The sequence below is a fragment of the Stegostoma tigrinum genome, unplaced genomic scaffold (assembly GCF_030684315.1).
Source record: "Stegostoma tigrinum isolate sSteTig4 unplaced genomic scaffold, sSteTig4.hap1 scaffold_83, whole genome shotgun sequence".
Lineage (NCBI taxonomy): Eukaryota > Metazoa > Chordata > Chondrichthyes > Orectolobiformes > Stegostomatidae > Stegostoma > Stegostoma tigrinum.
The window spans coordinates 804,226-829,164 of NW_026728779.1; the positions used below are offsets into that span (position 1 = coordinate 804,226).

The window sequence follows — 24,939 nt, forward strand, 5'->3', positions numbered from 1 at the left end:
AAGGAAAACAGCCTCATATTTACAATTCTCCAGCTTTGGCAATATTTGAGTAAATCTTTTCTGCACTGTCTCCAGAGTTATTATATACTTCCTGGATTGTGATGAACACAACTGCGCACACTACTCCAGTTGTGGCATCATCAGTATCCTGTACAGTTTTATCATGATGTCCTTACTTTGGTAATCTACACTTTTCCCAATGAGGCAAAGCATTCCCTGTGCCTTCGTCAGAACATTACTGACCTGTAGTGCTACCTTTAGGAACCTGTTCACTTCCATGCTTAGATCCCCCACTTCATCTACCCCTCTCAGTATGTTCCTATTTATTGTGTATTCCCTTTATGTCCTCATGAAAAGCAATGCATCACACTTGTCAGAGTTGTGCTCCATCTGTTGCTTTCCTGCCTTCTCCGCCAACCCATCTAATATCATTTTGGAACTTGGAGCTATCCTCTGTCCTATCCACCTTACATCCAATTTTTCAGTTGTCTGCCAATTTACCAATTGTGCCCCCCATGTTCAAGTCTGAATCGTTCATCTAGAAAATAAATTAAAGGGGCCCCAAAATCAAGCCCTGTGAAACACCAATGGAAATTGCTTTCCGTTCAGAAGCACAGCCATGAACAATTACCCTTGTTTCCTGCCACTAAGCCGATTAGTCAACACATTACTCCGTATCCCATGACCCATGAGCTTTCACTTTTTTGCACTTCTCAGGTGGGACGTTATCATTTGCTTTGCTAAAATCCATGTCGACAAATTCATTGCGCAACCCTCATCGATCCTCCTTGCCACTTTCTTAAAGAATTCAACTAAATTTGTAAGTAATGACCTTACCTTGACAAAGCCGTGCTGACTATCCATGACTAGTCCATGCCTTTCTCAGTTAGTTTATTTGATCTCTCAGATCGATTTTAAAATTTTCCCACCACTAACATAAGACAAGCAAGCTTTTAATAGTTTGGCATTTCCTTCGTACCCTTTATAAACAATGGAACCACATTTATATTCCTTCTCTAATTGATTTAAAACAAAATTTGCCCTGAGGATGATTAGTTTAGTCTTGCATGTGCTGGTGCTACCCTCCTAATGGAGGAAGGGGGACTTTTCATCCAAATTCCCTACTTGTTTCCTTTGTTTTAATTTTCTTTTCTTGTAAATATTTCACCCAGTTCCCTTTTAAGTGAAGCACTAGATTTTGCTTGAATAGTCACTTGCAGTAAAAGCATTCCCTATTCCATTATATGGAAACTTTTCCTCTAACTTTCCCATCATTGTTGTGTGAACAAATCCTGGCCTGAATCACAAGAAACAAACTGTGTCTCTTCAGAATTTTTTTTTGTTTGTTAGGGGTCTTACCTCATGAAAAAACAAAAATCAAGCTCTGTTTTTCTGAAACTGGAACAGCAACATTAGAAGCTGCAAGTTCTTCAGTATGTTTGGGAGATCTAGAGTGAATTGTCCCGGTAACCAGATGTTCCACAACATGGTTCTGTACTCGTGACCATTGGCCTTGAGATTGGTCTCATCTGTCCAGTATTGGAGAATCAGCCTTTGCCTGCTAGAATAGACCAATCATAAAGTCACCAATTGTAAGAGATGCAGTGTTTACCTTCCCTGCATTTGACCTTACTATTGAAATTTTTTTTACAATTATGTGGCTTCTGTCAGATGCTAGTAACTATTTGGAGCCACAGGTGAGAGCTGGTGAAGGTGAGGATGAACCCAGCATGAGCTGCTCAAAAAAAAAGTGAATCAAACAATTTTTTTTGCCCTCTCTCTTAGTCACTCCAAATCCTCTTGAAGCATCTTTGTATCTTCCTCTCAATTCTCATTTCCAACCAGTGATGTGATTTGTCAGTCACGGTGTTTTTCTGTAAATATGCCCATCTTCATCCTTTGTCCCCATCCACAGATTAGCACATTTAATATGAAGAACATAATATGAAAAACATATAGACCGCATCAGATGAATTTCCCTCTTCAACACTTCTGATATCTGATAAATAGAGGCCTTCTAATGGGCATTAACATGTTGTGTCAGCATTGCTTGACTGATGCTTAAGGTTGCGGTGGTAATTAGTCTTTCTGCATTAAATATACTTTCAATATTAGAAACTTAAGTGATTGACTACTTCATTGGAACCTAATACAATTATCAGTGTTCTTTTTTTTTGACAGTGCTGATTGATTGGATTTATTAAATGGAAATGTACAGTGTTGCTTTCAAATGGTGATAATTTCTTAATGGAATTTCACGTGCAGGCACTCAGACATGAACTAATGGATAAGGAGGAGACAATCATAACTGCTTTGGATTCAGCCCATAGAAGGGCCAGAGGAGTCGCGCTGACACCTTCACGTTTAAACAGGTCAGCCACTTAATCTATTGCAGGAACAACCACTTTTCTGCAGAACACTTGGCTTTATAGAGCAGTAAGAGATTAGAAATAAAGTAATGCTAAACTGGAGAGTGAGAAATAATGCAGGGACTCGTATGTTATTTAAAGAAACATGTTACAGCGCATGACAGAAGATTCTGTGACAGTTACTTAGAATTGTATGTTGTGGGAACAATTGAAAATGTTTCCACTCACCTAGTGATTGTGGTAACTTCAAATTATTAGAAAATTTATAGATCAGCATCTTGAAATATTTTTTTTTCATTTTCACAAAACGTTACATGACTTTACGTTCTGCAATGTGTTCTTAATTACCATATTCAAAAGCAAAAAGCATGTGTTTACTGTCCTACCATATTTTGGTGATGTATTGATGTGTCTCATTTTCAGAGGACACTTTTCTGCGTGCCACTAGATGTATATCAGCCATACCAAAATGCTGCCTTTGCCTGAGACAGGGAAGATGAAATGACTTTGGGGAAATGGAGAATCATTCATGAATCCAGTTACTTTCTGATCTGACAGCTTTGTGGCATCTGAATGGATAACAATTTGATCTGGTAATCTCAATTGATAGAGTGCAAATGTGTAGTGATGCATTTTGGGAGCTCTGGTAAGTGAAAGATGTTCACAATGACTAGTAGATCCCTAGAGAGCACTGAGAAACAAAGGGACCTTGATGTCCAAAAGCAAGAGTTCATGCCCTCTGCTTCTGGCCTTTCAGGCAATGTTGGATCCAACACTCCACTGAGCCTTAGATCCCATGAGCTCTTGTTTTGTTGACCAGTCTGCTATCACTGACCTTATCAAAAACATATAGACCACATCAGATGAATTTCCCTCTTCAACACTTCTGATATCTCCTCAATAAAAATTAGATAAAATTTGCAAACCATGGCATTACCTCAACAAAGCCATGCTGACTATCCCCGAACATTCCATGTTTCTCCAAGTGCAGCGACATTTTGTCCCTTAAAATTCTTTCTGATAACTTCCCTACCACCAAGGTTAGACTGGCTTGTAACTTCTGGATCTGTCCTTTCTTCTTTGAAATAAAAGTATGAGCGGTCCTCTGGCACCTTAGCTGTGGCCAGAAATGACTTGAAAAATCTTTGCCAGGACCTTTGATATCTCCTCCCCTGCTTCATAAAGTCATGCAGTATAGAAACAGGCTCACTTGATCAACATCAATGCCAACTAACAAACATCAAACTACTAATCCCATTTACCTGCACTGAGTCATTACCTACCATACCCTGGCCCTTTAAATGCTCATCTGTTGCTTCTTTAATATTGCAAGCGTATCTGCCTTCTCCACCTTGTCAGGCAGCATATTACATGTTTGTATCGCTTTTGGTGAAAACACTTGCCTCAGATCCCCTCTAAATAGCTGACAGTTCACCTGAAATCTATACCCCCTGACTTAAACTCGTCTACTGGTTCTCACAATCAATCTATGCCTCCTCATAATTTTGAATACGTCGATCAGATTTCCCCTCAGCCTCCTCTGCTGCATGGAAAACGCACTTAGCCTACCAGTTTCTCCTCATAAAACTTGCATTCAATCACAAAACAACACCCTGAAACATATACTATCAACCAACCTGGCCAACATCTCTGTCTCCGGCTTGCTACAGTGTTCCAGTGAAGCCCAGCACAAGCAGACAGAACAACACCTCATTTTCTACTTGGGGACCTGACAGCCCTCCAGACTTAATATTGAGTTCTGCAATTTTAGGGCCTAAACTCTCCCATATCCCAGCGCCCCCACCCCACACACCAGGCTTTGTTACCACGCAGCCTGCCACTACACACTCCCTGTTGTTAGTGACTAACAGTCCCCATTGACAACTTCCCAGCCTGATCGTTAGCAACTCCTTTATCTGTCCACCTGTCTTTCTCTCTCTTTGGGCTCTATCCTATTGTTTACTCCCCCCCACCCTCCTCCCTATTTTCGGCATAGAAACTGATGTTTTCCCAGCCACCATCAGTTCTGAGGAAGGGTCACCGGACTGGAAATGTAAACTCTGTTTTTTCCTCCAACATATGTTGCCACACCTGCTGAGCTTTTCCAGCAACTTTGTTTTTGTTCGTCGTTTACAGCATCCGCAGTTCTTGTGGTTTTTATCACTAAACCTGTCAGACTCATCAATGCTCTCTAATGCTCCAACTTGTTGCTCAAATTGCTCCAATAAGAGGCACCTGCTGTACACATGGTCATGCAGACCAGCAGGAGCACTCAGCATTTGACATGTAGCGTCGGATGTACCAATCATGGGTCAGATCTTAATTCCAGGCATACCTTAACTCAACAGAACACGGATCTTTGCTTTTAATTTACTCATTCTCCTGCTTAATTGTAGGGGACAAAAACCGGTGTTCACTCTCAGGTCTCTGCTGGTATGCCTGCTTTTCAGGGAGAGCCTTATCTCACCCACTCCTCTCAATAACATTCTCTGACTGTCACTGGGCCAACCCTCTGCTCTCAGTAACACTGTCTGCCCGTCACAGGGCCCTCACCCCCTCCTCTCAGTAATACTGCCCGTCACAGGGCCCTCGCCCCCTCCTCTCAGTAATACTGCCCGTCACAGGGCCCTCGCCCCCTCCTCTCAGTAACACTGCCCGTCACAGGGACATCACCCACTCCTCTCAGTAATACTGCTTGCCACAGGGCCCTCACCTGCTCCTCTCAGTTATGCACTGACTGACTGTCACAGGGCCCTCACCCCCTCCCCTCAGTAACACACTCCGTCACAGTGCCCTCAGACTGTCACAGAGCGCTCACCGCTCCGCTCAGTCACACTGCCAGTTACAGGGCCCTCACGCGCTCCTCTCAGTAACACTGCCTGTCACTGAACCCTCACGCGATCCTCTCAGTAACACTGCCCGTCACAGGGACCTTACCCGCTCCTCTCAGTAACACTGCCCATCACAGGGACCTCACCTGCTCCTCTCAGTAACACTGCCCATCACAGGGACCTTACCGCTCCTCTCAGTAACAATGTCCGTCACAGGGACCTTACCTGCTCCTCTCAGTAACACTGCCCATCACAGGGACCTTACCGCTCCTCTCAGTAACACTGCCTGTCACAGGGACCTTACCCGCTCCTTTCAGTAACACTGCCCGTCACACGGACCTTACCCGCTCCTCTCAGTAACACTGCCCGTCACAGGGACCTTACCCGCTCCTCTCAGTAACACTGCCCGTCACAGGGACCTTACCCGCTCCTCTCAGTAACACTGCCTGTCACAGGGCCCTCACCCGCTCCATTCAGTAACACTGCCCGTCACAGGGACCTTACCCGCTCCTCTCAGTAACACTGCCTGTCACAGGGCCCTCACCCGCTCCTTTCAGTAACACTGCCCGTCACAGGGACCTTACCTGCTCCTCTCAGTAACACTGCCCGTCACAGGGACCTTACCTGCTCCTCTCAGTAACACTGACTGTCGCAGGGCTCTCACCCGCTCCACTCAGTCGCACTACCTGTTACAGTGCCCCTACCCGCTCCTCTCAGTAACACTGATTGTCACCGGACCCTCACCCGCTCCTCTGTTCCACTGACTGACTGTCACAGGGCCCTCACCCGCTCGTCTCAGTAACACTGACTGATTGGAAAGGGCGCTCACCCACTCCTCTCAGTAACATCCCCTGACTGTCACTGGGCCCTCACCCGCTCCTCTCAGTAACACTGCCCGTCACAGCGCCCTCACCCACTCCTCTAAGTAACACAACTGTCACAGAGCCCTCACCCACTCCTCTCAGTAACACTGCCTGTCACAGGGCCCTCACCCGTGCATCTCAGTAATACTGCCTGTCACAGAGCCCTCACCCACTCCTCTCCGTAACATTGACTGCCTGTCACAGGGCCCTCACCCTCTCCTCTCAGTAACATTGACTGACAGTACAGGGCCCTCACCCCCCCCTCCTCTCATTAACACTACCTGTCACAGACCCCTCACCCGCTGCTCGCAGTAACACTGACTGACTGTCACAGGGCGCTCACCCCCTTCCTCAGTAACACTGTCCGTCACAGGGCCCTCACCCACTCCTCTCAGTAATACTGTCTGCCACAGGGCCCTCACCTGCTCCTCTCCGTTACACTGACTGACTGTCACAGGGCCCTCACCCCCTCCTCTCTTTAACACAGTCCGCCACCGTGCCCTCACCCCCTCCTTTCAGTAACACTGCCAGTCACAGGATCCTCACCCGCTCCTCTCAGTAACATTGACTGACTGCACAGGGCCCTCACCCCCTCCTCTCAGTAACACTGACTGCCTGTCACAGGGTGCTCACCCGTTGCCCTCAGTAACACTGACAGACTGTCACAGGGCTCTCACCCGCTCCTCTCAGTAACACTGCCCATCACAGGGCCGTCACCCGCTCCTCTCAGTAACACTGCCCGTCACAGGGACCTTAGCCGTTCCTCTGAGTAAGACTGCCTGTCGCAGGGCCCTCACCCACTCCTCTCAGTAACACGGCCCGTCACAGGGCCCTCAACTGCTCCTCTTGGTAACTCTGACTATCTCCCGGCCCGAAACCCCTCCTCTCAGAATCACTGACTGACTGTCACAGGCCTCTCACTCCCTCCTCTCAGTAACACTGCCTGTCACAGAGCCCTCATCCGCTGTTCTGAGTGACACTGGCTGACTGTCACAGTGCCCTTACCTTGCCCACTTATCTGAATTAGAGACAATATCAATGTGGTTGCTTTATCAAGAACAAATACGGAGAGAAATTAATGTCACAATCAAAGTGAACTTGATTAGTAAGAGAATGTGATGGAATGTCTTTATTTATTTAATATCAGTATGTTATGACTGATTTTATGACCTGAAGTCACAGCCGTATTCAATCAGCTTCCCTGTCTATATTTGCAACTCATTGATATAAAGTATTTAGTGACGTTCAAAATTGATCCCAATGTTTCCTAATCAGATTTTTTGAAAAGCCAGTGCCAGACTTTGTGAATAACAATACCTGACACCAGGTTTATAGCCAAAACAAAAGATTTTACAGTTTATGAACAATATAGTATCTTTTTTAAAAAAAGTTAAGCAAAAAGGTATTCTGACGAACGCCTATGACTTAAACATCATCTTCTTTGATTCTAGCCCCAATTCTAGCAAAGACAGAAAGACACACAAACAGATATAATTAAGGAATGTATCAAAGGGAAAAAACTAAATCAAGTGTAACTGGCCAGTTTACTTAACCAGACTGCATGATCTTTAAAATGGAAAGAACTGTGGATGCTGTAAATCAGGAACAAAAACAAAGCTGCTGGAAAAGCTCAGCAGGTCCAGCAGCATCTGTGAAGGAAAAAAAGAAGTAAGATTTCAGATCTGTCAACCCTTCTTCTGATCAGCTCTGAGGAAGGGCCACCAGATCTGACATCGTACCTCTTTTTGGCCTTCACAGATGTTTTCAGACCTGCTGAGCTTTTCCAGAAATTTTGTTTTTGTCCATCATCTAAAATCTCACAGTCAGATGAGATTGTATGTTAAGTTAAAATCTGAACAATCTACAGATGCTGTAAATCAGAAACAAAAACAGAAGTTGCTGTAAAAAACCAGCAGATCTGGCAGCATCTATGGAGAGAAAACAGAGTTAACATTTTGGGTCGTATCACCTTTCCTCAGAATTCCTTATTTCTAAGTGTCACAGGATCTGAAATGTTAATTCTAACTTCTGTCCATAGATGCTGCCAGACTCGCTGAGCATTTCCAGTAATTTCTGAGCTTCTGTCTTGGTTTCTGAAAACATTGAGCTATGCAAATACCTTTCAGTAGGCTTTGGGGGATATTTAATTATTACTTGTAACAGAGGACCTCTTAACTTAGAATAAGTTGATAATGGGAGGACAACCAGTTGGCAATCAAACGTCTGTCCTGTAGCTTTTGCAGGGACAATCCTTCTGATTTAAAGACAGTTCAATATTGGTTTCTCTTTGCTAGTGACTCATCAACAGAGTTTTCTTGGAAGAAGAATTGACCTGCAATTAACCTCCAGACCTAGCCTCATAAACAAATATCAAATTGTTTCTTCTTTTTTCACATAAGCTGCTGCTCACAGTCCAAAGGTCACTCTCAGCTCACAGTTCACAGCTCCAAACCAAAAATGATAATGAACTTAAGTACTAGGAGGAGTAAGACAATTCAGCTCCTCGAGCCCCGCTGTTTGATATGATTGTGGTTGATCTTATCTCTGCTGCAACTTTAGTTTCCTACCTGCTCTCCATAATTCTTGAACCCATTATGAACTCAAAAATCGTTCTATCTCCTCTTCAAATTTGCTCCATGTCACAGCCCTCCAATGCCTTCTCAGGGAGTGAATTCCAGAGATTCATGACCCTTCCGGTGTAGAAATTTTTCATCGTCCCTTTAAACCTTCTTTCCCTATGCTAAAACTATGACCTCTTGTTCTATTGCCTGCATGAGGAACCATCCTTTCCACGTCAACTTTATCAATCTGCTTGAACATATTATATCCCTCAATTAGATCCCTTCTCATTGTTCTGAACACCTGAGAATGTAGGCCGAAACTACTCTGTCTGTCTTAAGACGCATTCTCGTCTCTGGAATCATCCTGGTGAACCTCCACTGGACTGCTTCCAATACAATGACACCTCTCCTTAAGTAAGGAGACCAGAACTGTACACAGGGCTCCAGGTGTGGACTCACTAATGCCTTGCATAGTTGCAGCAACCTTCTTTTGTATTTGTATACTCTCTTTCTTGAGCAACAAATGCCAAAATTCCATTTCCCTGCCTTAATACCTGCTGTACCTGCTTACTGAGTTTCTGTGATTCATAAAACTAAAAAAAATGAAGGTTTCAATGCTGTTAAAATGAAATCCATCCAAGTAAAATTAAAATAATGATAAGAGGACATTAATAGAAAATGAAAACATTTTTCTCTCTCTGGAGAGCAATATTGAACAGGCTTCACATAATAATGTTATTTGTGAGCTTGGATTCTATACTGGAGGAATGCTGCGCAAGTTTTAAGTTTGAATTGTACACCTATACCGTGTGTAGTGAGAAGGACAAGACGTGGGTTTTAATCTAATAATTTTCTGTGTTCTTCTGTTATAAATATACATAGGCATCCGCTTGTGAGCATTTTCAGTAATTGAATACCACAGTAAAGAGAATGAAAATTTATCTCACCCTGGAATCTGAATTGTCCAGTATCACCATCAACTGGGATCATAACACTTGTCATTTCAAAGGCCAAACCTGATATTACCACTCGATTCCTCAACTAAAATGGAATTTGATTCATTCAATTGTCATACATGAATGACCTTGATAGTGTGTTGTAAATCATAAAGTGAAACAAAATAGCCCTTCACCATTTTTCTTGTAAAGCAAATCCATCATATTCGATTGTTGTAGTGGTATAAAACACTAGTAAGTCACACATTGCAAAGTCCTCCTGAATGTGAGCCAGACATTTACATAGATCTGTGGTTAACCTCAAGAGGCAACCCAATCTTGTATTTGTTTCCTTTTTAGGCCACTTTTCTGACAACAAAGACTTCACCAGTCTCCTTAAACAGCTGAGATCAGACTAATTACAAAGCTCTATTTTGTCCATAACCTACCCTTGATCAATGCTAAAGAAGATAGACTAGCATTTAAATAAAATTGTATTTATAGAGTCATAGAGTGATACAACACGAAACAGACCTTTCAGTCCAATTAGTCCATGCTGACCATAATCCCAAACTAAAGTAGTCCTGCCTGCCTCCTGCGCTCGGCCATATCCCTCCATTCATGTACTTACCTGGATGTCTTTTAAATAGTGAAACTGTACCCGCATCCACCAATTCTTCTGGAAGTTCATTCCACATATGAACAATCCTCTGTATAAAAATATTGCCCCTCATTTCCTTTTTAAATCTTTTTCCTCTCATCTTAAAACTATGCCCCATAGTTTTGAAATCCTCCACAGTAGGGAAAAGACATTTGGCGTTCACCTTATCTAGATCCCTCATTATTTTATAAACATTCATCGGGTGACCCCGAAACCTCCTAAGATGCAGTGAAAAAAGCCCCAGTCTATTCTCACCTTAAATCTCAAAACCTCCATTTCTGGCAACATCCTGGTAATTCTTTTCTGAACCCTCTCCAGCTTAATAATATCCTTCCTTGAACACCGACCAGAATTGGACACAACAGTGTAGAAGAGGCCTCACCAATATCCTGTACAACTTCAACATGGCATTCCAACTCTTCTCCTCAAAGGTCTGAGTCATGAAACACCTTCTTAACTACCGAAAGAACTACAGATGCTGTAAATCACGAACAAAAACAAAGTTGCTGTCAAATCTCAGGAAGTCTGGCAGCTTCTTTGAAGGAAAAAACAAAGTTAACGTTTCAGGTCCGGTGACCTTTCCTCATAACTGGCATTTCCCCTCTTTGCTGTGCACTGTACCACCGATTTTGGTATCATCTGCAAACTTACTAACCAGGCCTTCTATATTCTCATCTAAATCATTTATATAAACGACAACCAAAAGCAGACCCAGCAATGATCCCTGTGGGACACCGCTGGCAACAGGCCTCCAGTATGGAAAACTTCCTTGCATCACCACTCTCCATCTCCTGCCTTTTATCCAATTTTGTTTAGTTTCTACTTAATTAATATTCCAGTAATAAACATCCCTGATGAGCTGCGGAACGGTCACCGCACCCGAAACGTTAACGCTGTTTTTGTTTTCCGTCACAGATGTTGCCAGACCCGGTGAGCTATTCCAGCAACTTTGTTTTAGTTCCTGATGAGCTGCGACTTTGTACTTGACTGATTTCCAACATCAAAAGTTCTAAATGTTGGAAGAGATTGGTTTACCTTGACTTCCTAGCTTGAAAATGTGCCTTTTATGCAAAGAAACTGTACTCTGGGACAGTGGTTTTGCAGATTTACCTGCAGGTCCAGCTGTGAATCGGAGTTGAAGTAGTTGCAAGCACTGATGAATAGGCAGCTATTTAGCCTCTGGATGTAATCCTGTGGAAGCGACGAGGGTCTAGGCCATTGACTCGAGAACTGATGAGGGAACGGCTTGCCCCAACCAGCTTCCCTTCAGGGGAGCGCCAGCCTCAGGTCGCTCCCCTCAAGGGGTACGTCATCCTGACCTTGCTCCTCTCATGCGTAGGCAGCTACATCTTTCTCCCCTCTGGCACATAATAGACCGGCGGCAAACCTGGTGGGATGCCACTTTCCATGAGCGGTTGGCTAACCAGAACCCAGCAGGTGTAGTAAGCAGCAGTGTCACTTGGGAGGTGATGATCTCTGTTACCATTGGCAACCAACCTACGATTATTGCTCGATCTCGGGCCAGGATTGAGTGAAACACCATTAGCACGCCACTTCCCCTTCTTGATGTTGCACATTGAATGCCTTTGAAAGCCTGTTACATTTCTTAATGGTGACACCCCTGCCCACTGTTGAGTCAATACCAGTTGTTGTGGGATGATGTATGTGTACGTCAGTTGCTCAATTGGGGACTTTAACTCGCAATGAAGTTGGGAAGTTATGCACAAGTCTTCTCACCATGGATTTAATCTGGCTCTAAGCAGAATTGTAGGTGGTGCCATCCTTCCACCTGATTAAATGTCCTCTATTTTCAAACTTGCCACAAGGGAAAGTACAAAATCCCGCTGTTTTTGTTATCAATTCATGGTTTTTAATTTTGCAATCAGTGTCGTAAGCAGCAGATTAGTTCAGTCCTTGTGAAATTGAAGGCAATGCAACACTTTAATTGGTCACTTTTTAACATGGTAGGTTCTCAGACTGAGGAAATGGTGAATGTTGTTGATCTTTAATGCAACATAATGGAGGAGAGAAAAATCTGGACTACAGAGCCCACAGGAAGAAAATTATAATCTGTCAGTGCTGCCTCCATGAGAACAATGCCAAGTAAATACCCGTCCCCATATCGAACAATAGAAGTTTCCTGCATATCAGAACATACCCATTGAGTGGGGAACTGATGAATAATGCAGGAGCACCATCGGATTGAAATACTTTTATTCTAAGAATTTCAGAACATGCTGGGATTTTTATAGCAAGCAATACTTGTGATGGAATATTCTTTTAATGTCAAAATGCTGCAACAGTTTGGAAGAACCAATATTAAATGGATATTATTGCAGATAATATATGTGAATTAAATAAAATTGTTTGCTTAAAGTATTTTGTAATTCAAATTGAATGTCGCATTTTTGTTGTATCTTAGTTGTCTTCTGTTTCTACTTTTTCTTATTTTTATAGAGCAGGTATTGTCCTGGTCACTTGTAATGCTGCCAATTCAAGATTAACTACATGGATGGTCTCTATCAGTTGCTTAATCCCCGATGTCAGTTTGCAATCCTGAATCCAAGATTGTCACTTCATCTTTCAATTCTGTGTATAATCAAAGTCTGAGATCAACAGCTTTCATTTTACTATCTGGAAGTCAATCAGTGCAGATTTTGTTTGTAAACCAGCGTTCTGTATGTAAAACTGCTTCGTTTAATTAGATTAGTTAGTTAAGATTCATTTTAATGAAATGAATCATAACTAAGCTTCATCTCTTCCTCATTCTGAACACATGGTATGTCACGCAATGGCAATTCAATTTTGCATTGGTGCCGGTTCAAACCATGTGTATTCCAACTACAGATTGATACAGATGAAATTGTACCATTTCCTTTTTAGTACCATTCTCACCATACAGTGTTTCTGTTCATTACGTTTCTGTGTACAGTTCTGAACCAGTCCCCTTGCCCCTGAGCTTGCCAAATGTCTCAATGTTGTCGTGACATTGTCAAAGAATTCATTTCTTGGTAGATTCAGAGATAAATTAATGTAAACTAGTATGTGTTAATGCCTCTGCTGTAATCGGGCGAAACACTCAGGCCATTGTCTTAATTTTTCTCTCTTGTATTTATATTGAAATGTTGACCATGCCATTTGCGCCACTTACTGGAATTGGACTTGTTACAGAAGTGCTGAACGTCAACTTGCCAAATACAATTGGATGAAAAGTATGAGGCCAATCAGTCTCTTGAAACACTTTCTCTATGCAATCAACATAACAACATTCATTGACAATGAAAAATTACGTACGTGCTTAAGAAGATTAGATTTGAAACAGAGATTTGTGAATATGAATGGAGCTATATATGTCCCCATCTCAGGCACCCACCTCAAGTTCACCTGGACTATCTACAACACCTCTGTCACCTTCCTGGACCTCTCTGTCTCCATCTCAGGTAACCACCCAGAAACCGATATCCATTTCAAGCCCACCGACTCCCACAGCTACCTAGAATACACCACCTCCCACCCACCTTCCTGCAAAAATTCCATCCCCTATTCCCAATTCCTTCACCTCCGCCTCATCTGCTCCCAGGATGAGGCATTCCATTCCCGTACACGTCAGATGTCCTCGTTTTTCAACGACCGCAACCCCCCACCCCCCACCCAACCACACACAGTGGTCAAGAACCATGTCTCCCACATTTCCTGCAACTCATCCCTCACACCCCATCCCCGCAATAAGCACCAAAAGAGAACCCCCTCATCCTCTCATACCACCCTACCAACCTCTGGATACAACGCATCATCCTCCAACACTTCCACCATCTGCAATCTGACCTCACCACCAAAGACATTTTTCCATCCCCACCCTTGTCTACTTTCTGGAGAGACCACTCTCTCCATGACTCCCTTGTCGGCTCCACGCTTCCCTCCAACCCCACCACACCCGACATTTTCCCTGCAACTGCAGGAAGTGCTACACGTGCCCCCATACCTCCTCCCTCACCCCCATCCCAGGCCCCAAGAAGACTTTCCACATCAAGCAGATGTTCAACTGCACATCTACCAATGTGGTATACTGCATCCGCTGTACCCGCTGTGGACTCCTCAACATCGGGGAAACCAAGGAGAGACTTAAGTGTTCTGCAAAGCAGTCCCTATGCTCGGTTCACAACAAACAACTGCACCTCCCAGTCGCGAACAATTTCAACTTCCCCTCCTATTCCTTCGACGACATGTCCATCCTGGGCCTCCTGCAGTGCCACAACAATGCCACCCGAAGGTTGCAGCAACAGCAACTCATATTCTGCTTGGGAACCCTGCAGCCCAATAATATCAATGTGGATTTCACAAGCTTCAAAATCTCCCCTCCCCCTACTGCATCCCAAAACAAGCCCAGCTCGTCCCCGCCTCCCTCACCTGTTCTTTCTCCCACCTATCCCCTCCTCCCACCTCAAACCACACCCCCATTTCCTTCCTACTAACCTCACCCCTTGACCTGTCCGTCCTCCCTGAACTGTCCTATCCCCTCCCTACCACCCCACCCACACTCACCTCTACTAGCTTCAACTTGTCTGTCTCCTCTCCAACTATCTTCCCCTCTATCCATCTTCGATCCACCTCCCCCTCTCTCCCTATTTATTTCAGAATCCTCTCCCCCTCCCCCTTTTCTGATGAGGGGTCTCGGCCCAACATGTAAGCTTTTGTGCTCCTAAGATGCTGCTTGGCCTGCTGCGTTCATCCAGCTGCACACTTTGTTATCTCTATATCACGTAACAACCTCATTGAGTGAGTTCTAGAGCGAATTGTGCAGGGTAGACTTCGGGTTTATCATTCTAACTTGCCAGTCCTGAAAGATGAAACTTGGTTTGTGTTGGATGTTTGTTTTAATAGCTATGAAAGATATCCTGAAAGGATATGTCAAATCTTTTGTTGAGAATTTAACCCATTTAGTCACTCTAATCTTTTTCCTTTTTTAAAGTTTCCTTGGTAGTCATAAATTTCAAATATCTGCACAATTTTATTTGGCTTTGTATTGGTTCTCTGAGATTCTCTGTTAATGGCTCCGTGACCTGCTAGCTCATTACAGAATTTATCATTGATGTGCCTGTAACAAAATCTTTAGTCTTATACTATATATTCCCAATTTCAGGATAAAGTCCAGAGAGACCTTTTAAAGGAAAGGGGTTTCGAAAGAAAACTTCAGTTCCATCGATCAAAGTCATGAATAGTTGATAAATTATTTGCATTTCATATTTCCAGAACCTAACCCGGAAGAGAGAGCCCAGAGAATTGCCAAAGCTGTCCTCAAACAGTCAATAGAAGTGAAGGAAAATTGGGAGCAATTGAAAACCCATGCAAGCAACTGGCAGAAACAGGTGGAAAAGGCATTGGAGAAACTTCAAGAACTGCAGAAAGCTCTGGATGATCTTGAGGCTCGTGATAACAGCTGAGGGGGTCCACACTGATTGGCAACCTGTGGGTGACCTGCTTATTGACTCATTGCAGGATCACATTGATAAAACCAGACTAAGTGCAATTACATTACACTTCACTTATGAACAGATGTAACCGCAATGTTGTATCGAGACGATCAGTAATATGAGTACTTAAGTAATATTGATTGAATGGTTGTTAACTTAATTTGAAAATTAAAACTTAGTTGAGCATGCCTTCTGATGATATCACATCGGTAATATTAGTATAATTGAGGATTCTATTAGTCAGTGACATCAGCTGAGTTATCTGCTTGTTGCTAAGTTATCAGGATTAAAGGTAAAGTCTTAGCACGCCATTTGGCCACTCCTTAGAGAGAGACAACTGGTTATGATTTAACCTGAAGATCACCATGCCTCGGGCAAGTAGAGGTTGAGGCAAAGATCCTTTGTGGTCAGCTCACTGGTGTGGCAATTAAGCCCTCTCTGCAGGGCATCACTTTGCATCACAAACCAACCGTTCAGCCAACTGAATTTGAATGGAGTTTAGGATTGTAGAGTAATCCATGCAATTGTATTTTTTTGAATGAATGTTTCTAACTGGGACTCTCTCACTGGCAAACTTTTTAAAAGCCAGCTCAGCCATACAGGTTAGATAAGTTCCTGATCTCAGCTGAATTTTTTGATCTGGGGTGGGTCAGCGTTAGGAGTTCAGTGATTGGAATGAATTCTCATTAAATTAGCGAGAGGGATACTACACGTGAATAGACCGATGTTTTGAAAAGAGGATGAGATACGAGCAAAAGTTTAATTGATGGAGAAGACCAGCCACAATCATCATCAACGGTGGAGCAGGCTTGAGCAGCCATGCAACATTGTGCTGCCGCTATTTGACTTGCTCCGTGAAGAGGAAGGAAAAGGGTCAAAGTTTCAAAAATGCTGAAGACCACATCATTCTACAACCTCAAAATTTGATTGTGTTCAGCATATTATCAGTACTGGTACCCCTCTTTCCTGGTCTATCATCTCAGCAGCTCTACTCTGCCCAAAAGCTGGTTACCAGTGACATTTTTGAAGGCTCTTCCCAAGTCTGAAAATCATTTTTGTTACGTAGAATCAGAGTTGGCGTGTGGAAGGAGGTCTTCTGGCATATCACAGCTCTTTGAAATAACTCCCCAATTCATCCCCATCTGCTGTGCAATGTCTTCAACCACTTTATATCTCTTTAATGGAGGCAAAGTTTTGAAGGCATCTGAAAGGAGTATTAACGATCCCAGAATACAACTGAGCCTTATTAAGTTCTTAGTTCTGATGATCAAGAGCTTGATCAAAGAGGATTGTTTTAAAAAGTGCCTTAAAAGAGGAAAGGTACAGCGGCTAAGAGGTGGAGGAAGTCTCTTGTTGGGTTTGAAGCCTACACAATTAAATGTTTGACAACCAGTCGTGGGCCATTTAAAATCAAGAGTGGGCAAGAGGACATAATTAGACGAGTGCAGATATCCTGAAGTATGGTTGGACTGGTGGAGATTACCAAAATAGCGATAGGCGTAGCCAAGGAACGATGTGTAAACAAAAATGAGAATTTAATAAAATTACTGTTAATAGCATCAGTGAGTTAGAAAGTACGGAGAATAGGATTTGTTTCAAGATGAGACTCAGGCAGTGGAGTTTTAGATGACCTCATAACACTCTTGGTCACCTGTAGAGAGTTATTATCTGACACTCCACTCAGGCCAATTCTATGATCTTTTGATCTTTCTGCTTATAAATTGTGTGTCTGTGTGGTCACCTCACAAAATGCACCTGGTGAAGGTGGCTGCACTCCAAAAGCTTGTGTGATTTCAAATGAACCAGTTGGACTACAAGCTGGTGTCATGTGACTTCTGACTTCAAACAGTTATAGAATATGTTTTCAATCCTACCTTGACTTGATAATAAGACATCTTCCTAAAATTTATAAAATGAGAAGTATGTCTAACCCTGAGCCTTAGAGTGTTTTAGATGCCATGGGCAAATGTGGGACTCCAGCAGGGAATGCATTGGAATTGTCAGGTCCAGAAGTGAAGTAGTTCCAGATGAAGGTTTCACTGCTAATGAGCCAAGACAAGAGACAGGTAGGCAGTATTAAAAAGATGTAAAGAGACAGCTTTAGGGATTGCATGAATGTGTGGTCGGACCACAAACAGTGGTCTTCCCAGTTTTAAATTGTTGTCTCCACATAGTTCCGCAACTTCATGTTCTGTTCAAAGGGCATTACTGACAAGAACGCAGAAGTTAGCTTGATTTTCCCACCATGTTCTCCAATTATGAACACCACATGTGCACTGTACAAAGTGAACCATTCAAACCTTAAAAGGAAATGTTCAAATTGTGGAATATAAAGTTAAATTTATTTTATTGAAAATTTAAATAAATTACATGAGGGTTTGACCAAGACCGAAAGGAATTAGATGGAACACCAGCTGAATAAAACAAGCAGTAGTAAGGTGGTATTAGCTGGATGTTCCTGAAGAAAGAGAACGCAGCCAACCTTTCTTCCATCAGGGGGATTAATTGTGTGGTGTCAGACACAGTTGACTAAATCATTCCTTCTGTCTTTACTGTCTGACTGTACTATGGTTGTAATATTTCCTTTTTAAAAGGCTCAGGGTTAGACATATTTCTCATTTTATAAATTTTAGGAAGTTGTCTTATTATCAAGTCAAGGTAGGATTGAAAACATATTCTATAACTGTTTGAAGTCAGAAGTCACATGACACGAGCTTGTAGTCCAACAGGCTCATTTCAAGTCACACAAGCTTTTGGAGTGCAGCCCCTTCATCAGGTGCAGTTAGTGAGGTGACCACACAGACACACAGTTTATAAGCAGAAAGATCAAAAGATCATAGAATTGGCCTGAGTGGAGTGTCAGATAATAACTCTCTACAGGTGACCAAGAGTGTTAGAGGCAAGTAAAGTGTTTATAAAGTCAATGTCAGTGCTGTGCTGTCATGATAATCAGGCAGCGCAACAGGAATGCACAAAAGGTGACATCTCAGGTCAGACTCTGACTTGTAGTTTAGAGGCTTGTGTTCAGAATCTGTCTGAGAGTTTTAAGCTTTATTTCCAAAGCAGGAATTTATAAGATACCACACTGACTGTAACTACAAGTTGTGTGTTTCTTCAACAAAACATCTGCAAATAAACAGACATCCTGGATGAAGACTTATTATCTGACACTCCACTCACACCAGTTGTATGATCTTTTGATCTGTCTGCTTATAAATTGTGTGTCTGTGTGTTTTCCTCTCTGACTGCACCTGATGAAGGGACTGCATCCCAAAAGCTTGTGTGATTTCAAATAAACCTGTCAGATTATAACCTGATACCATGTGGCTTCTGACTTTGTCCATCCCAGTCCAACACCAGCACCTCCATATTGTAAGTGTTTGGAACCAAGTCAGTGCAACAGGTATATGTCGAACGTTTGACTTCGAAAGGATGCCTAGTGCTGAAAAGTTCATTAATAACAAAGGATTTCTCCATTATGCCATCTATCGTAACATGCTGCGTCTCACAGTCATAATGAAAGGATGGCCACTTCAATTTAGCAGGGCCAAGAACAGTTATGGACATTTTTAGCATGGGAGGAGGCCATTCAGCCTATTTTATCTGTACCAGCTCTCTCCCAGAGCAACAAAATTAATCCTTTTCTCGAACTCATTCCACCTATTTCACAGAATTGAAATATATAGGTACATACTTAGGACATTTTAACATCAAGTGAGCAGTTCTCGCACTTCACCTTGTCACTAAAAATTGAAAACGTGACTTACAAAGAGTGAGTTTTTATTTTGTTCTGTTGTGATGATGAAGAAGATGCAAGTCAAAGTGCTGGAACTGGCCTCTTGAACTAAGAAACTTTTAAATGTGTATAAAATGAATTCTGTGCGCATCTACTAAAAGCAGCTCTATGGAAGGATAAGGTGCCAAAGAAGATTTGGTGTATTGTACTTTACCCTATTATACTCCAACCTGTGAAAACAGAACTCTACGACTGTGAGTGTTGAGTTCTGAGAGGTTGCTATCTTGTTTGAATTTACATTGCTCAGTAGAGGCCTATTTTCCCAACAGCAAAATTGGCAATCCAGAAAGAAATGGATATTGGTTTCTCGCATTTGTTAGCTCTAAGTGTCTGTGTAAAGTTTGAGTACAGTTTCCTTATGTACAGGTGCTTAACCTGCTTTTACAGTTTGAACATTTATTATGCTAATGAAAATTTTTTGAATGGTTTCACCTCCAGTTTTCTTCTTTATGCCTATTTGGTATTTTTTCAGGGTAAGGACGACCTGCAAAATCTGACATTGGGTTTTGAAAGACGTCAGCCTTTATTTTAGAGAGATAATGGGAACTGCAGATGCTCGAGAATGCGAGATAACAACGTGTGGAGCTGGATGAACACAGCAGACCAAGCAGCATCTCAGGAGCACAAAATCTGACGTTTCGGGCCTCGACCCTTCATCAGAAAAGGGGGAGGTGGAGAGGGTTCTGAAATAAATAGGGAGAGGGGGGAGGCGAATTGAAGATGGATAGAGGAGAAGATGGTGGAGAGGAGAGTATGGGTGGGGAGGTAGGGAGGGGTTAGGTCAGTCTGGGGAGGCTGGACAGGTCAAGGGGGCGGGATGAGGTTAGTAGGTAAGAAATGGGGGTGCAGCATGAGGTAGGGGGCGTGGATAGGTGAGAGGAAGAATAGGTTAGGGAGGCAGGGACGAGCTGGGCTGGTTTTGGGATGCAGTGGGAGGACCGGAGATTTTGAAGCTTGTGAAATAAACATTGATACCATTGGGCTGCAGGGTTCCCAAGCGGACGATGAGTTGCTGTTCCTGCAACCTTCGGGTGGCATCATTATGGCACTGCAGGAGGCCCAGGATGGACATGTCATCTAAGGATTGGGAGGGGGAGTTGAAATGGTTCGTGACTGGGAGGTGCAGTTGTTTCTTGCAAACTGAGCATAGGTGTTCTGCAATGCAGTCCCCAAGCCTCCGCATCATTTCCCCAATGCAGAGGAAGCCACAACGGGTACAGCGGATGTTTTGGATGTTTCTTAAGCATTGATTTTCATTCAAAGTTGGTTGGATTTTGCTGAAGCAATAGACATAACTCACTCTGACGTAGACAATGCCAGAGATAACGTTTCGGGTCCTGTGACCCTTCCTCAGATCTCACTCTTCACTGATGCTGCCAGACCTGCTGAGCTTTTCCAGCAACTTCTGCTTTTGTTCCTGATTTACAGTGCCCACAGTTCTTTTGTTTTTTATGACACAGACAAAACTTGATCTCTGCAGGTAGCATGATGCTGCACTCTCCAACTTCCCTGTCTTTTTGTGATGTAATATTGTCTTTTTAGGGCAGAAGTGGCTTTTTTTTTTGTTTGTTTTAACTTCTGCACATACTTTCTTTGCAGGTTAAAAGTCTACACCTTTTTCAGTTCACTGCAGTGCTGCGTAATGAAGACATTCAACATTCTTTTTTTAAAAAAGCAGAAAATCAGTGTTGTTTGTTTTCCAAAATGTGATGTGCAAGTGCAACACTTAACAGTGTGTTCATCAAACTATTGTTTCCTTTGATATTTGTGTTGCAGAAATTTCTAGAACCATTTCATATATATTTTTCTTGATATATTTTAGCAGCTTTCCTGGAGCAAGTCTGTTTTCCTCAGGATGAGATGACTTTCAGACGTACTTCCTTTATTGTGAGATTTAATTGGGGTAAAATGAGGAGGATTTTTATTCACTGTTACACACATGACTATATATTGAAAGCATTGGAAAATGCATCCTGTTAGGACTGTCATGTTATCTGGTGTTTGTACCAGGCTTTCTGATTAACTGCAAGTGATTAAGGATGCTAATGGATGCTATATGTTATTACAAAAGGAAATGAACATACAAGTAAGGATTTTATGCCACAGTTATACATAGCATTGAAGCCGTACCTCAATTATGGCATATAATATAAGTTGCCTCATTTAAGGAGGCAGTTCAGATTTAGGTTTACAAGAACAATACTTGTAATTAATGGGTTGTCTTATGAAGTAAGATCAGAAGGACTGGGAAGGATTAGAAGGACCTCCTCACCTATACTCTCCTCTCTACCTATCTTCTTTTCTCTCTATCTTCAGTCTGCCTCCCCCTCTCTCCCTATTTATTCCAGTTCCCTCCCCCCATCCCCCTCTCTGATGAAGGGTCTAGGCCCGAGACATCAGCTTTTGTGCTCCTGAGATGCTGCTTGGCCTGCTGTGTTCATCCAGCTCCACACTTTGTTATCTTAGAAGGACTGGACTTGTTTTTGCTGAAATTGAGAAGAGTAAGGAGGTGATTTCCTTGAACTATATATGATTCTGAATGGTCTTCACAAGGAATATGTAGAAAGATTTTTCCTATACTTTGGCGAGCGCAGAACGAGGGACACATGCAAAATTTGAAGTTGCCACTCAAGGACAGATGAGCAGAGCATTTTTTCTCTGATAGTTGTATGACATTGGAAGTAGCTGCCTCCTAAGATGATAGAGTTGGGGTCATTGAATATTTTAAGGTGGACTTCGATTCTTGTAAGGCAGGGAAAAGGCCTCTATTAGTTGTAGTCATACCAAGCACAAAGGAAAACTTTTGTGGTTGTTAGACATAGTCATCTCACCTCCAGGACATCTCTGTAGGAGTTCCTCAGGGCAGTGTCCAGGGCCAAACATCTGTGCTGCTTCAGCTTCCTTCTATAAAGTCAGAAGTGGGAATGTTTGCTGATGACTGCACAATGTTCAGGACCATTTCCAACTCCGTAGACAATAAAGCAGTCCATGTTCAAATGTGGCAAGACCAAATATATTATCCAGGCTTAGGCTGATACAGTGCTAGGTAACATTTGCACCACACAAGTGCCAAGCAATGGCCATCTCCAACAAGGGAGAATTTAGCCATCATCTCTCGACATTTAATGCTGTTACCACCGCTGAATCCCCCACCATCAACACCACGGGTGTTACTGTTGACCAGAAACTGAACAAGATCAGCTACATAAATACTATCGATTCAAAAGCTGGCCACCTTGTTGTGTGCAGATGATTTTCATCACTCCATTTTTACCAAGATTTAACAGTGGAAATTTGGGATTTGCCATATTTCTGAAGAGTCAAACGGCAGCATGCTTTTCTTTTCGTGAATTCTTTGCAATTTATTGCATTAAAAACTCCTATTGCCAGAAAAAGAAATTATGTGGCTAAGCGACTTTCTTCCAATGTCTTGTGAGAAGTGCCATTCAGAGGTGGTTACATTCTTACCTTGTGATCAGTCGGGATCAGTCGGGCTGGATATGAGATGAGGCTGGTGGTGGGAAGATTTTGAAGCAGGTACTTCAGAGAAGGCAGCCCCAACCCATTCAGCCTCTCCCTACAGTCAGACTCTCCAACCCTGGCAATGTTCTTGTAAATCTTTTCTGAACCCTTTCAAATTTCACGACAACTTTGCAAAAGCAAGGAAACCTGAATTGAGTGCAGTATTCCAAAAATGGCCAAACCAATGTCCTTTGTAGCTGCAACGTGACTTCCCAACTTCTGTATTGAGTGCTGACCAACAAAAGCAAGCATATTAAACGCCTTCTTCACTACCTGCAACTCCACTTTCAAGGAACTCTGAACCTGCACCCCAAGTTTGTTTGGCGACACTGCCGAGGACCTTACCATTAAGTGTATAAGTTCTGCCCTGATTTGCCCAACCAAAACCTAAAAGCCTTTCCACATTAAACCTAATTGTCTGCTATTTGCTTGGTGGTATATAAAAAAAGGGAACAATTTATGCTTGTTCAGGCAACCCATACCCGACATCCAGAGGTTGATTTCCTAATGGCTTGAATTGGAACTGGTTAACAGATTGAGTTTTGGGATGCCTCAGGATGTCTTTATATATGCTGTGCCTCAGGCAGGTGTCAAATTGTATTTTCAAATACAGTTCTGCATATAGATAGCATAACATAAGAAGAACAGGACTAAGTAGAATTATCCTTCAAAGCCTTGTTGAGTTGATTTGTCCACTTTTTTTAAAGCATTCTTTCACAGGATGAGGGCACTGCTGGCAAGGCTAACATTTGTTTCCCATCCAGGAATGGCTTGGTGGGCCATTTTGGAAGTCAGTAGAGAGTCAGCCATATTCCTGTGAATTTGAAGTCAGATACCAGAATTGCTCAGGAAAGCAGATTCCCTTCCCTCAAGAATAGATTAGTGAATTCAGTTTTCTGTTACAACAATTTGTGATAGTTTCATCGACACTGTTACTTTGAGCTCGAAATCTTCATTAATTGAATGTCATTTCCAGCAGATGCTTTTGTATTTTGTATTTAATATTAGGATGTTAGTTTTAACTTAATTTCTTATTAACATTTAATCATTAATTTCAGGACGTTTCTCAGATTTTATATGCTTCCTCTCCATTAGGCTTTTAAAGAAGAAATTGCCCCAGTGAAACAAGAAGTCAAAATATTAAATGACCTGCCCAATCAGTTATCTCCACTTGATGTCTCTTTATCTCCAAGGATTTCTCACCAGCTTGATGACCGAAATATGAGGTGGAAATTTATACAGGTAATGGTGAAAACATTTTCAAAGCCAGCCAATCTGTTGTAGAAAGCATGTACAAATAATTTGGCTTCAAACAGATGAGCAAGATAAAGAACCCTTTCAATTTAAGCAAGCAATTAATATTTTATTATCATGGTTTATAAAGTTATTCAATTTTATAATATTTCTTTTTCAAAAATACAATGTTCTGGTCTGCAGTCTGCACTTTAGAATGTATTCGCAAAACAAAATCCAAATAGTGAGAGATGTGAGCATCCAAACCACAGTCTGAAATGGTTCAGGACTGGACAATTTGAATATATTCATAATGAAGCTGCAGGTAGCAGATATTTTTCCCGATCCATCCAAAAGAATTTGGAATTGGACCATTGTGATAACTGCTGTGCACTTCAGTATTATGTATTTTTTCATATATTTTAAGTCCCTGAGAAAGACAAACTTGAATGAATTACAACAAAGATATACTTGATGCATTGAAGGGAAGAACAACATAAAATTTTATGAACTGCATGTATTTCTTTCAATTGAGCAGATTTTGATTGATGTCAGCAAAGTAGTACATGAAAATTTCCTTTATCCCAAAAAGCCTCATGAAATGTTTTATTGAGCAAATTATTTCAGTCTTGTTCTGTGTCAGTAGCTCGCTTGGCCATGTAGCACAATAAAACTCCTTACTGGTTCTAGGAAGCAG

At 42.3% G+C, this 24,939-nt stretch overlaps 1 protein-coding gene across 2 annotated transcripts; it reads left to right on the forward strand.

The window, feature by feature from the left end:
• The first annotated feature begins 2,795 nt into the window (after nucleotides 1-2,795).
• Nucleotides 2,796-24,523, forward strand: LOC132209302 (uncharacterized). 2 transcript variants are annotated; one of them, XR_009445404.1, is made up of 2 exons: nucleotides 2,796-2,962; nucleotides 24,105-24,523. XR_009445404.1 is itself a non-coding variant. In XM_059644435.1 (2 exons), exon 2 carries the CDS (start codon nucleotides 13,426-13,428, stop codon nucleotides 14,344-14,346), a length of 921 nt encoding a protein of 306 aa, XP_059500418.1. In that variant the 5' UTR covers nucleotides 2,796-2,962; nucleotides 11,136-13,425; the 3' UTR covers nucleotides 14,347-14,705. The 2 variants fall into 2 exon arrangements, 1 of the variants encoding a protein (XP_059500418.1); XM_059644435.1 differs by lacking the exon at nucleotides 24,105-24,523 and adding an exon at nucleotides 11,136-14,705.
• Nucleotides 24,524-24,939: the final 416 nt, after the last annotated feature.